General features: G+C 42.5%; 1 protein-coding gene across 1 annotated transcript in view; it reads right to left on the bottom strand.

Moving 5' to 3' along the window:
- Positions 1-14,536, bottom strand: part of TBC1D4 (TBC1 domain family member 4) — a 160,425-nt gene that overhangs the window by 50,333 nt on the left and 95,556 nt on the right. Inside the window, exons 4-8 of the mRNA XM_054013266.1 lie at positions 11,290-11,394; positions 6,973-7,105; positions 3,228-3,319; positions 1,490-1,600; positions 133-252 (exon numbers count right to left, since the gene is read on the bottom strand). Coding sequence (XP_053869241.1) covers positions 133-252; positions 1,490-1,600; positions 3,228-3,319; positions 6,973-7,105; positions 11,290-11,394 — 561 coding nt within the window. The remainder of the gene's footprint in view (positions 1-132; positions 253-1,489; positions 1,601-3,227; positions 3,320-6,972; positions 7,106-11,289; positions 11,395-14,536) is intronic.

Below are 14,536 nucleotides of genomic sequence, written 5' to 3'. Positions count from 1 at the left end.
CATATGATTTTAGCTTGTCTAGTTTTTAGTATAAATCTGAACTGTTGTTAAATATGAAAACAAACAAACACTGTATAATCTTATCATTAATGATATCTGCAAAAACTGTTGACAATGAGCTGTTAATCTTACCCTTGAGAAGATATTTTCCAGAGAACTAGTCAAGGATTTCTTGGCCTTGTTTTTCAGAATGTCAAGTTTAAACCGGCCACCGCTAGCAGTGTTTTCTGGGATTGCACTGTTTGAAATGTTCTGTTGAAGTAAGCAAGAACACTTTTTAGCTTTGGTAGTACTCTGGGCAATTGAAGGTCTCTGAAAACTAAAGCTAAATCTGATCACAGAACAAGCAGTGTGCCCTTTACTTAAGGAATCTAGCCTATAGGACAGGGGTGGGCAAACTTTTTGGCCCGAGGGTCACATCTGGGAATAGAAATTGTATGGCAGGCCATGAATGCTCACAAAATTGGGGTTGGGGTGCAAGCTCTGGTTGGGGCCAAAAATGAGGAGTTCAGAGTGCGGGAGGAGGCTCTGGGCTGGAGGGGGCGGGGGAGGGCTCCAACTGGGGGTATGGGCTCTGGGGTGGGACTGGAGATGAGGAGTTTGGGGTGCAGGAGGGTGCTCCGGGCTAGGATCGAGGGGTTAGGAGAGCAGGAGGGGGATCAGAGCTGGGGCAGGGGTTTGGGGCACGGGGAGAGGCTCAGGGGTGCATGCTCCGGGTGGTGCTTACGTCAAGGGGCTCCCGGAAGCAGCGGAATGTCCCTTCTCTGGCTCCTACACGGAGGTGTGGTCAGGTTGCTCTGCACACTGTCCCGTCTGCAGACCCACCGCCCCTGCAGCTCCCATTGGCTGCAGTTCCCGGCCAATGGTAACTGTGGGGGCAGCGCTTGGGATGGGGGCAGCATGCAGAGCGGAGCCCCTGGTTACTCCTACAAGTAGGAGCCAGAGGGGGGCCATGCCGCTGCTTCTGGGAGTTGCGTAGAGAGGACTCCGACCCTGCTCTCTGTCTGGAACGCCAGAGCGGGGCAAGCCCAAGACCCCACTCCCCAGCAGGAGCTCGAGGGCTGGATTAAAACGGGCTTCTAAGATCCGCCCACCCCTGGTTAACTTTGCTTTTTGTTATTTATTTAAAAGAAAGGAAGCATATGGCCTAAAAAAGTAACATTCTGTATATTCACCCCTGCACCACAATTATTTCTTACTGTGTTTAGGCTGGCTAAGGTTTTTCTGGCATTGCTTATATTGTACTAAAAGCTGCAACAAAAATTACCTGTCTGCTTTTTCCAAGTGAACAGAAAAACAGAAAAGCAACCCCAAACAAACTTTAATCAGACATGCCAAAGTGAATCAAAAATAGTATAGTTATGGAAAACAGATAAGGAGTTCTCACTCATTCACAATATAAAAGGCTCAGTTTTCACTGCTGTACTGGAGCTTAGTGTTACCTAAGGTTGTATTTGAATAAAGAAAGAAAATAAAGTATAGGCTGTACCAATGGTGCCTCGCCAATATGGACGTGCGTCTTTTGTTTCGTTTCACACAACTGTCGCAGATGTAAGATCACAAGCTCATTTTCTTCCTGGTCACTGACAGGCTTCATTTTCTGTCAAGAATAGACAAATAAATAAAGCATCTCTTTCAATACATCATTTTTGCTTTGATTTCTGCTCAGAAATACTATGAATGTTCTAAAGTTAAGCTATTCCTGATGCTCCAGATGCCAGCAATTTAGAATATGCATTGCATATACACTATCAATATCATTCAACTACTTCTAATAACAACTTGTACAAAAGTTTATGTAGCACCATACTTGCACTATACAAGCATAAAAGAAGTTTACAAGCACAATTTTCAAAAGCACCTAAGTGGCTTAGGACATGGCTTAGCCTTTGGTCCTGCCATGAGGGCAGGGGACTGGACTCGATGACCTCTCGAGGTCCCTTCCAGTCCTAGAGTCTATGAATAAGTTCCATTTTCAAAAGTTGCCAGGTGCTTTTGAAGAAACCATGGAGGTGCCTATCTGCACCCTTACCTCAGACTTTTAGAGGTATTTAGGCATTGCTCCAATCAGGATAACAGTGCTTAACTGACTTAGGAGCCTTTGTCTCATATAAAGTCACTGGGACATGGCTTAAGTACCCGCGTTACTTTTGAGAAAGAATTAGGCATTGCAGAGTCTCATTCTCAAAAGTGACGCAGGTACCTAGGAGCCCATGTCCCATTGACTTTAAATGAGACTTAGAATTAGGCATTGCAGAGTCTCAAAGTCTCATTTTCCAAATGAGCTCTACGTTGGTTTTGAAAACAAGGCAGGCTCCTAAGTCAGTTAGACACTGCAGCATGGAGTAAAGCAATGACTAAATATCTCAAACAAAAATGGGACTTGGGGTAAGATTTTCATAAGTGCCAAAATGCTCTTACACATTGCACCAATTCTTCATCTGCACATTAAATATACTTGCTTATAGAGTCCTGAAGCAGGACTGGGATCCCAGGGGTTCTGCAGGACCTACTGCCATAATAGCGGGAGTAAAATGTACTTTGTTGCAGGTGGGCAAAAAGCCCCAGACTGCGGGACAGGAAAGGGATTAAAAAAAAAAGTAGCCTCGCTTATACAATGAGCCTCCAGAGTCAATACTCATGCGTAAATACTTCTAAGAGGAATTTTGGAACCATGCATTATTTTATCTTATACTAGAATCACTTTATCTCTAGCCTTTTTTTATTGCCCCCATCACTTCATTATTTGAACATCTCATATACCTCACAGAACTCAGCCCCACATCACCCCACAAGATAGGGAAGTATTGTTTTCCCTATTTTACACATGAGGAACGGAAGCACAGACTGATTAAATAACTTTGCCTATGGTCACATGAGAAGTTTGTAGCAGAGTTGGGAACTGAACTGTTCCCATACCAGCACTTTCTCAAATCACTTTATTGTACTACAATAGTATACTCCAGTCTAGTTTTGAGAAATGAATTAATGTAGAGTATTAAGTCCATGCAGATGACTATAAGAAAGAAAGCCAAATACAGCTGAAAGGAAGAATGTGGGTACTTCCCAATTTAAAATATAGTCCACTGACCACAGAAAAAGTCAGCAACCTGAGCACAAAACTTTGCACACACGTGCACATATGCTAAAAAGATTTCCAGAATATGAAAGAAGTCAAAACCTACATAGATATGTGAGGGACGCAAGAACTGCGTTGACTTTATTACCTGAACACGTTCAAAAATGTCGGCTTGCTCATTATCAGTAAGTGATGACAGGTGTCTCTGAATTACAAGTTTGGCTCTAGGTGGGTAAAGACCTTCAGGAAAAAAAAATATTAAACAGAGCCTTTGAGAACTACTAAAACTAAATTCATTCACCAGAGTACCCTATGATTCCTATCTATGCTGCTATAAAAAGTACATAAATAGAATACACTTTTAAAATAAATGACAGATGAGATATTTTAGAAGGCTTTCAATTAAAAAGCTATTAACATATTTACAAAAGTACTTTTCAAATTCTAGTAAAGTACAAACCTCTTACCTTGTCTACTCTTACTAGATCATACCAAGGTAAGAATTCAGTGCCTTATGGAAGGGAATCCCATCTGGGAGGGATTTGAATAGAACACAACAATGATAAGCTCTAGGACCCTGTATTGAGATGCAAAGCTGTCCCCCTTCCTCCCCAACTTGCCCCTGTCCCCATCTACTCTTCTACATTCAAGTCAGACTGCTTCCTTCTTCCCTTCAATGCTTTCTGAGTTCCAGAAGGGGGATCACTCAGGAGAAACAGTCTATCCACTCTCAGTTCCTGGACCACAACAACTTCAGCAGCTGGGAGTAATAACTTTAGCAAAAGGTCCAGGGCACACTATGCTCTGTGAAAGCAGCAATTTTCAGAGGTTTATAATTCAACCAAAATTGGGTGGATTTTCACTTGGGAGAAGGCCCAAGACAACCTCCCTGCCCCTGCTCCAAAGAATAAAAGCACTAGAGCTTCTTAACTTAAAAGGTAAGAATTTTTAATCTTGGCCAAACACCACATTTCCCCCCCAACTTCATTCTCAAGCCACTGAACCATTTTATTTGAAATTTAAAAAAAAAAATGTTTAGACTGATGTAGACACCCAGCATGGAGGATTTCAACCTGAATAGTTCAAGTTTGGCAGAGTTATAAGCAACTGAATATTGGGTCTTAGAAAAATTGTTAGGCCTCCCCTATAATAAATCCTTTGGTAATATGATACCCCTTGGTTCTGTCTGAAGCCCACCAGCCTCAAATATATATATATATATATATATATATACAAAAAAAGAAAAACAACACTGTAGCAAAATATTTTACAATTACTTAGGGAAAGATTTTCAGAAGTGACTGGTGATTGAGTTGCCCAACTTGATATACATACACCTCTATCCCCATATAACGCTGTCCTCGGGAGCCAAAAGAAATCTTACCGTGTTATAGGTGAAACTGCGTTATATCGAACTTACTTTGATCCACCGGAGTGTGCAGCCCCGCCCCCCTGGAGCGCTGCTTTACTGCGTTATATCTGAATTTGTGTTATATCGGGTCATGTTAGATCGGGGTAGAGGTATATTAGAAGGCCCTGATTTTCAGATGGTCTCTGTTCTGTACTTTTTAAAAATATTGGGCTCTCAATGGTGTCTCAAGTTGGGGTATCCAAAAACCTGAGGCATCCAAACTCATAAGTCACTTTTGAAAATCTTGGTGTTGGCTCCTTTTCACAGTCCTTCCATGCATATCAATGGGACAAAACAGCAGCTTATGCATTTGTAGCTTTTCATTGAGAAACGGGGAATTTCCAACCAAGGTTTGCCACTTCTGAACACTCTAGTGCTTAACACAGACATTAACTATAAAACTGTATTTCGTTGTCAAAACTTCTCATGCTTTTCACCCACCAGAGGGAACTAATAATTCTAAGTGATAATCATTTTTATTTAACAAATACAAATCGTGGCGTTTATTACAAATACCTCATACAAAAACAGACACGTTTTTGTGTGAACACACCACTACTTTTTAGTGAATAGAGCATATCATACTTGATTATGTATGTTGGTTTCATCTGCCAGCTTATGTCATTTTTAATAACAATCCTGTCAAATATTAAAAAGACATACTGTGGCATACTAAACTGTCGTTGAAGTCAGAGCTATGTGTGCAGATCTGAAGTCAGGCACTAGCCCTAAATTCTTTATTATCCTTGTTCAATTTGATATTAACCTCATATTTTATTAACATATTTCATGTAATAGAACAAGGTAATGAAGTACGTAAAGCAATCAGCCCCATGAGAAAAATCATCATCAACAAGATTACAAAATAAGAAAAAGAACAAACAAAAAGAAAGGCTAAAATGTCAGTTCTAGCATTACTGTCCCTTCATTTACTACCATCTTTAAAACCTTCTTTACAAAAGTATGGGTTCCAAATGTGTTCAGAACACTGTGTTGAGAATTTCTGTACATGCTAAAATAATAGAGCAGAAGAAAAGACAAAAATAAATATTTGAGGAAAAAGTAATATTTATAGCAAGAGCTTTAAGGGGCTAGTTGGAAAATAATTATTGCGATAGCTACCACTTTACTCAATTTATTGGCCATTTATCATGGTCATGAGAATTTTTTTCTTCTTTAACTAAACTGAGATTCAAGCAATTAGATAGGTTTTAATTAAACCAGGGGTCGGCAACCTACGGCACGCGAGCCGATTTTGAGTGGCACGCTGCCTGCCTGGTGAGAGGAGGGGTGGAGGGGCCGGAAAGCACCACGCTGGGGGAAGAAGCGGGGGAGGAGGGAAGCTTGGCTGCCACAGGACCAAGCTTCTGCCTCCTGCCCCGGCAGTGGGGGGTCCACTCAGCCCCTCCGCCCACCGCTTTCCCCTGCGGGGGCAGGAGGCAGAAGCTTGGTCCTGCGGCAGCCAAGCTTCCCTCCTCCCCCGCTTCTTCCCCCAGCTTGGTGCATTCCGGCCCCCCCTCCTCCCCCTCTCTCTCCCTGCCAGCGATTGCCCTAGCGAGGGGGAGGGGGAAGAGCGGCAGAATGCACACAGCTCTGTAGAGAATGCAGAGAGAGGTAGGGATGGAGCCTGGGGGAAAGGGGTGGAACAGGGAATATCCCTTCCAGCCCCCTGCCATGAGCTGCTCAGGGCAGGGGGCTGGGAGCACCCCCACAAGCCGAGCACCCGAGCCCTCTGCCCTGAATCCCCTCCCACCCCCCCCCACACACCCAGCCTTCTGGCCTGCACCTCCACACCGCCCCCCAGCCCTCTGCCCTCAACCCCCCGCACACCCAGCTTTCTGCCCTGTACCTCCACACACCCTCAGCCCTGACTCCTGAACCCCCCACACATCCAGCCTTCTGCCCTGACCCCTGAATCCCCCCACACCACTGGCCTTCTGCCCTGAACCCCCCACATCCCCGCTGCCCTCTGAACCCCTCCCCTCCCCCCCCCCACACACACTCAGCCTTCTGCCCTGCACCCTCTGCCCTGACCCCTGAACCCTCACCCCCAGGTCTGGGGTCCCGGCTGCCGGCCCCTTGCCAGTCGGCGTCCCAGCCACAGGCCCTGTTCAGCCCGCTGCAGGCCTAGCGGAACAGAACCCCAGGCTGGAAGCGGGCTGAGCAGGCTGGCGGCGTAAGATCAGCATTTTAATTTAATTTTAAATGAAGCTTCTTAAACATTTTGAAAACCTTGTTTACTTTACATACAACAATAGTTTAGTTATATAACATAGACTTAGAGAGAGAGACACCTTCTAAAAAACGTTAACATGTATTATCGGCATGCGAAACCTTAAATTAAAGTGAATAAATGAAGACTTGGCACACCACTTCTGAAAGGCTGCCTACCCCTGAATTAAACTAAGAGCTGATGCACTGATGATTCTGGAGTGAAAACAGAAAATCTTCTATATGAATTTAAAATAAACGGAAATGCTACCTTCAATTCTTTCACAGAGTTTATGCAATGAGTGCATAGGACAGGCCTCACACAGTTTAATCTGAGTCTTGGCATTCTGTAGAGCTGCAGCAGTGCTAAAGGCTTGTTTCAGGGTAAGCATTACCTCATCAACCTAGAAGGAAAACAAAAAATAAAACAGGCTATGAAAAGTCTGAGTGTTTTACAAGACCATATAAAAGTGAAAATATGTCATATACATCATATCAGACTTTTAAGTCATTCCACGATTAAGTGCTTTTTTATTAGGAATGTTGTTTCCTGTTCATACTACATACACTGATCTATCATAAAAGTTCAGTAGTCTAGTGGTCAAGAGAACAAAAGTTCTATTCCTAATTTACTACTGGTTTCAAGAGGATTTTAGACAAGGGACATTGAAATCAATGGGAGTTAGGCCCTTTTGAAAATCCCACTAGGCACCTACATGACTAGCTACATCTTTAGGTGCCTAAACACCTTTAGGAATTTGGCCCTTAGGCACTTTTGAAAATTTACCATACAGGTCTCTAGATCCCTGTGGGAATCTAGTGGTCTATTTCTGAAATGTTGCACATTCACAGCTCCCACTGAAAATGAGAACCCCAGGGGGAAGGGAGGAAAGAGAGAAATCAGGCCATAAATATGTAACTTTAAGCACTCAGGCTTGAAAATTGGGTCTCTTATTGTGCCCAGAGATTACAACTTTTTTACCTTCGAGTAGCTGCAATGAGCATATGAGGACCTTCACTTCTGCCAATTTGCTTCTATGCAATTTACATTTTAGCTTGGCTGGGTACATAACTTGCAGTAGTGATCCTAAGAGTAAGGGGCCTTTATTGCCTCCTCTCACAGAGAGAGTTATGTATGGCTTTTTTCCTAAAATAGTTTTCATTTGCCCTGATACAAAGTCTCTATGAACAAAATGCTTTTGATCTGTTGCTGCAGTTATATCCTGTTGGTATGTCAGAAACTTTAGGGACAGCCTATTTATTCTCTTGGTCCCTCACTCACTTGGATCAAAAGATTTGAAAGACAAGCTATAAGTTTCTTTGTAACCAACAAGTAATCCTTATGTATTGTTTTCCAGACTTTAGTCTATGCCCTGCTCTTTCCTCTCACAGCATCACAAATACAGCAATGCAGCGTTCCCACACACTGCAGCACTGGGTAGAGCCAATCTTTATTTTGCTTGGGAAAGAGGTCAGAGGTGATCATTTTCTCCTCAACTGGGATAGATATTATTCAAATGCACTTTCATCCTTTGTAGACAGACTTCTCAGAGTTTCCTTCCCCCTTATGTATTTTAAGGACACACTGCTATTAAAAGCAAACAGCCCACTTCCGTGTTTCAGCCTGGCAGAAGAAAACTGTGTTGAAATTTCTTGTTCAGTTCTTAGAGGGCTTTCAAATATTGTATTTTAGATCTAGTCCTTTGCTGCCATCTATCACTTTTCTGTGAAGCACGTCTGTGAGGGAACGTGACTGCATGTTCAGGTTTCTGTCTACAAGCAGTCTTCTAACATTCAACATAGGATTATAAAAGTGTTCTGTAGATCATCAGGTCTCCAGCACAATTGTTCAAGCAAAGCTTTGCATGGGCATGGAAGCTTGAATTAGTCAGTTTGTGTGCTGTGGCATGTCATTTAATGTTGTTAAATGAAAATTATTTGATTAATGTTATTGATAATTTCTGAGTGGGTTTCTCACATCTCACAATTCAATTTATTCTTGTCCTGTCACTGTAAGATTTCACGAGGCTCATGGAATGCAGACATGACTACAACAGCAAAGCCTACTAGTCGGCTTTTCCAAATGGCAGGGCTCTTTTCCATGGCCTCTGCCCATTAATAATATTACACTCAAGTAAGTATTTAACTCTTAAAATATGTGAGGGAGTTGAGAAGGGTTTTATTTCTTTGTAAACCACCTCCTTTCTTTTAGGTCACCTGTGGATTATCAGGGATCAAATTAACCAAAAGGTCAGATGAAGGCATATTTTTCTTTAAATGACATTCTCCTGGACATTCAATAGGTTCTCTCTCTCTCCTCAAATTTTGACAGTGGGTCAGATCCTCAGTTGGCGTAAAGCAGCATAGTTCCATGGACTCCAATAAAGCTATGCTCAGAAACCACTTCAAGCCAGAGATGCTGCAGCACCCTCCCGGTGCCCCTACTTCCAGCACCTATGGCAATGCTGGTTTCCACCAGCTGAGGATTTACCCCTACATCAGGGATTCTCAAACAGAGTCTGGACCCCTCAGGGGGTCACGAGGTTATTACATGGGGGGGGGGGGTCACGAGCTGTCAGCCTCCACCCTAAACCCTGCTTTGCCTCCAGCATTTATAACGGTGTTAAATATACAAAAAAGTGTTTTTAAATTTATAATGAGGGGTCGTGCTCAAAGGCTTGCTATGTGAAAGGGGTCACCAGTACAAAAGTCTGAGAATCACTGCCCTACATTGTTTGAAGCATTGCTAAGAATACTTAGCCCCATAACTGCTGTTGTCCTCCATAATGATCAAAATAATTAGGCATTGTTTAGTGCTCTGAGGTGAGTTAGAGCTGGTCAAAATTATCTCTGTTCAAATTTTTGATCAATATGTTTAATTTCAATGAAAAATTTTTAACAAACATTTTAATTTTTTTCCTCCAGACAGTTAAAGAATTGGTTCAATTTTTTTGATTTTTGAAAATTGTTTAAAGTAAAAAAAAAATCTTGAAAAACATTTTAGAGGCCCCCCCCACTTTTTCCTCTTTCTTTTTTTTAAACTAGCTCTAATTGTGAGCAGTTAGGCCCTGCTTTATTAGGAGAATTAGTGCATCTCTTCTATAAATTCATGGCATTTTACCTTTCACTTTGAAGCACTAAGAAGTTAGAAAGCCATCAGTTAATATGGTTTCTTTGTACCTGACATTAAGAAAAAAGAGCTATGTGCAGCTTGAAAGCTTGTCTGTTTCACCAACAGAAGTAGGTCCAATAGAAGTTATTACCTCAACCATCTTGTCTCTCTCTCCGTCAGAAAATATAGCAAAGACATTACTTTATATATGTCATATCTAACAATTGAGTATGCTGAGTCTTATAATCACAATGGCTAATTGACTGACATCTTTTATATCATACATTTCAACTGTCCATTATGCAGAACAACTATAGATCTAAATTTCTGCTTCAAACCTGACGTTCCTATTTCATTTCTCAGAATAGTTAGGAATAAAAAGGAGAGCAATCACATTTGGAAAATGGGAGGATGTGTGTAGCACAGGCAAGGAGCATGACAACTTTGTAGTAGAAGCATGAACTGGAACTCAGTACATCCAAGTTCTATTTCCAGCTCTGTTACTAATTTAGTAATTTGGCCCCAGTTCACCAAGGTACTCAAGTACATGTCAATGATTATTACAAGACGGAGGGAGAAAAACGGTTCTCCTTAACCTCCAAGGACAAGAAGCAATGGGCTTAAATTGCAGCAAGGGAGGTTTAGGTTGGATACTAGGAAAAACTTCCTGTCAGGGTGGTTAAGCACTGGAATAAATTGCCTTGGGAGGTTGTAGAAACTCCATCACTGGAGGTTTTTAAGAGCAGGTTAGACAAACCTGTCAGGGATGGCCTAAAATAACACATAGTCCTGTCTTGAGTGCAGGGGACTAGACTCCATGACCTCTCAAGGTCCCTTCCAGTCCTATGATTCTACGTCTCAACAGATAAAAATGTGCAAGTTAATTATGGTCAGATATTCAGCTAAGCCTTTACCTTGCCACCACTTGTGCACTCAAACACAAACACATACACCTGAACTTTGCCAGTGTAAACATCTGTGTCTGCAAATTCTAACACCTGGACATGTCCAGATACTAAGTATAGCCACGTGTACTTGTACCTGTATATAGGTGTGCATTCACAACAGAGGGCAGAGACTGAATCGCTGAGCCTCAGTTTACCCATGTGCAAAGTGAGGACAACACTCATCTACTTCATATAGCTGCAGAGATTCAGGGATTAAGTGTTTTGAGATCCTCTGATGAAAGAGGTTATCAAAATGTGAAAAACTGAGGGCTTATCTACACTTACAGTACCACAGTATACCGTAGTGCCTAGTGATGACACTACCTACACCAACGGGAGAGCTTCTCCTGTCAGTGCAGGTACTCCACCTCCCCAAGAGGTGGTGGCTTTGTCTCCAGGAGAAGCCATCCTGCTGACATAGCACTGTCTACATTGGGGGTTAGGATTTTCCACATCCCTGAGCAATGTGGTTATGATGGCATAGGCTTGGTATACACTACCAACTTAACTGTTTATGTAAATTACTTACCAAAGATTCACTTGCACACTGGAACACGTAGCAAACATACTGGTTTATCCCAGGTTCAATAGATTCCCGACAAATAAAACCAAAGTGATCAACATGTTGTATACCCTGAAAATTTTTTAAAAAGCATTAGTGAAGTATTTATTTTAAAATGTATTTTAAAATCAGTTCAGAAATACAGTGATAATTGTATTTCAGTTCTTGCCAGTCATCTCTGAGATACCACCACTTTCCCCAGACTGAGAATTTGTAGTGAATAAGAAAGCTGCGCGGTCGCAGATATCAAGTATGGCAATTTTTTCTTTTTTAATGGCTGCCATCATCTATCAAAAGAAAAGTGTAATATGCCTATAAGTCATAGGACTTCTTATGCACACACACACACCAAAAACAAAAAATACAAACCCTAAAGCAAAAGCAGTGAATAAGGCTCAATTTCTTTCCTCATGAAAAAAATCTGACCTTAGCTACATTTCTCTGACTTATTTTGTTCAAATCAGCTCCTATCTTCTCATCTTACAACACTGGGATGTAATTCAAACCATTTCCCCTGTGGCAGCTCAGGACCTTCAATTTGTTAAGTAGGAAGGGACAGATTTTATACATACGAAAGGGCCACCATTCTGACCTTTATTTTGGTTAAACTCACATATTTTCTTAAAGTGAGTCCCTAGCAGGCCAGTCCCCAGACTCAGCATAAACTGTTTTAACACAAATCTAGGAAGAATTACAGCAAAATTTATTGCTGTCTTCTGAATTTTCTCATTTCCTTGCATAGGGGAAGGTGTATGGGGGAGGTGGGATAACACTTGCGTCACTGTACCTGAAAATAGCACAGCAAGCTTCTCTGTTAACTGTACTCCCAGCACTGTTCTCTAACAGGGCGTCTCGACTTGTCATACCAACAGGACATGTGACGATTGTTTATTGTTCTGGGTTACCCACAAGGTCAATGAGGCTTAAGAAACCCACACAGCTGTCTGTGACACTTAAGATTATATATTATACATATAGATATATAAAATTTTATCATTTATATTTGTGGCTTGGTCAATTATACAATTCAGGACATGCATTTTCCGGTCTGAAATGAAGCACCCTAGCATACTCATGCCACAGAAAAGCAACACATTTACTAGGGCAGAAGTAAAATAACCCTAAATACACTCTGGAGAGATTGTTGCTCTCTTTCATTTCATATCAGTCTTAACTCATAAGGGTAAATATTCCAAGCTTTTTTTTGTGTGTTTGTTTTTGTTCTTTTTAAACCAACTCTTTCACGAATATGCCACAGATGTTTTGGAAACATAGAACATTTTGTTAGCACCTATTCAGTTTAGTTCTCAACCAGGCTTTTATTTTTCCCCACCCACTCAAGTTACCTTCTAGTGAAAGACTACATAAACACCAGCATGAAACATAGTCTGAAGTGATTTATTGCTTACAAATGCCCAGTTTGGAAGAAGTTGTAGATGTCTCTCTAATATCCTGGGTCTGACAGGGTTGAGGCGGGTGAGGTAATCTTTTATTGGACCAACTTCTGTTGGTGAGACAAGCTTTTGATTTACACAGAACTCTTCAAGTTTGGGAAAGCTGTGACACTGAGTATCTAAGTACAAGGTCGAACAGATAGTTTAGCATAAGTGGTTAGCACACAGTCTGAATGTATGTGCTAACTACTTATGCTAAACTATCTGTTCGACCTTGTACTTAGCTGTGATGCTTTGATTGAGTTTCCCAGACCTGAAGAAGAGCTCTGTGTAGCTCAAAAACTTGTCTTCCTCACCAACATAAGTTTGTCCAATAAAAGATAGTACCTCATTCACCTTGTCTCAGTTAAAAAGAAAGCAAGAACAAAGAGGACTATCTAAGATACTAGGTCAGTTCCTACCATACTTTAAATATCAGTAAAAAGAACAGGAGTACTTGTGGCAACTTGGAGACTAATAAATTTATTTGAGCATAAGTTTTCGTGGGCTATAGCCCACTTCTTCGGATGCGGTAGCCCACAAAAGCTTATGCTCAAATAAATTTGTTATAGTCTCTAAGGTGGCACAAGTACTCCTGTTCTTTTTGCGGATACAGACTAACACGGCTGCTACTCTGAAACCTGTTAAATATCAGTGACTTCACTGCCAGTGTTGTTCCCCTGAGCTGCCCATGGGTTCACCTGCTGTCTACCAGGACCCTCATGGAAACTAGCAGCTGCCCCTCATGACATTGCCCCGGTAAACAAAGATTTTGGACCCAGGGCATCCACAGGTTCTCTTCTTTCCTACCTCTCCTCCTTGTGTGCCTGCCTGATCTGTGATTTCATCTTTATCATTTGCCTACATAGGCCAGATTTCCCTATTCCTCTTGCAGTCTCCTTTTCCATCCATTGGAAGCAACAGTATATGCTAATCCCAGTTTTAATTTGCAAGCTATGTAGCCATGCAACAGATACAAGGGAAGATTTTGAACGGTGTAATTTTAACATCTGAAAAGAGTGCTTTGGGTCAGATGCTGGTCTAAGAACTCTCAGAAAATGCATTTGGAGACCTTTAATAGCTCTTATGCTGACCACATGGAATTCTGCAGAGGCGGATTTATCATGAAACAAACAAACAGTGTGGTGGCATGGGGCCCCCAAAATGCAGGACAAATCCCACGCTGCTCCCGGAAACAGACGGCTACTGGCACATCTCTACGTGCCCCTGGCAGTACATGGAGACGTGCTGCCCAATCCCCCTAAGGGGCACACAGAGATGTGCCAGCAGCAGCGCAGCAGGACTAAGCCGGCTCCCTGTCCGCGCTGTCTCCCTCCCTCCACGCTGCACCGCACCTGGAGGCGGCCAGCACGTCCCTGAGGCTGTGTGTGTGTGTGTGTTAGTGTTACACACACACACACACACACACGTACCTGTTGCCCCTGCCCCGAGTGCCAACTCCGCAGCTCCCATTGGGAGTTGCGGGGGCAGCACATGCGGGCAGCGGCACACAGAGACCCTGGCTCCCCCCTGCCTAGGATCCACTGCCAGAGGGGTATGCCGGTCGCTTTGGGAGCTGTGTTGCCCAAGGTAAGCGCCGCCCTCCTGACCCCTCCTGCACACCAACCCCGTGAGCCTGCACCCAAACTCCCTCCCAGAGCCCAACCCCCCACATCCCCTCCTGCACCCCAACCCCCTGCCCCAATCAAGTACCTCACTTTATTTTCATTTACTTCCTATTACTTATAATATAGGAGGAGGATGAAGAAAAAAAGAATTAA

This window comes from Malaclemys terrapin, chromosome 1 (assembly GCF_027887155.1).
Source record: "Malaclemys terrapin pileata isolate rMalTer1 chromosome 1, rMalTer1.hap1, whole genome shotgun sequence".
Classification (NCBI taxonomy): domain Eukaryota; kingdom Metazoa; phylum Chordata; order Testudines; family Emydidae; genus Malaclemys; species Malaclemys terrapin.
This window is presented reverse-complemented; position numbering and strand designations above follow the sequence as displayed.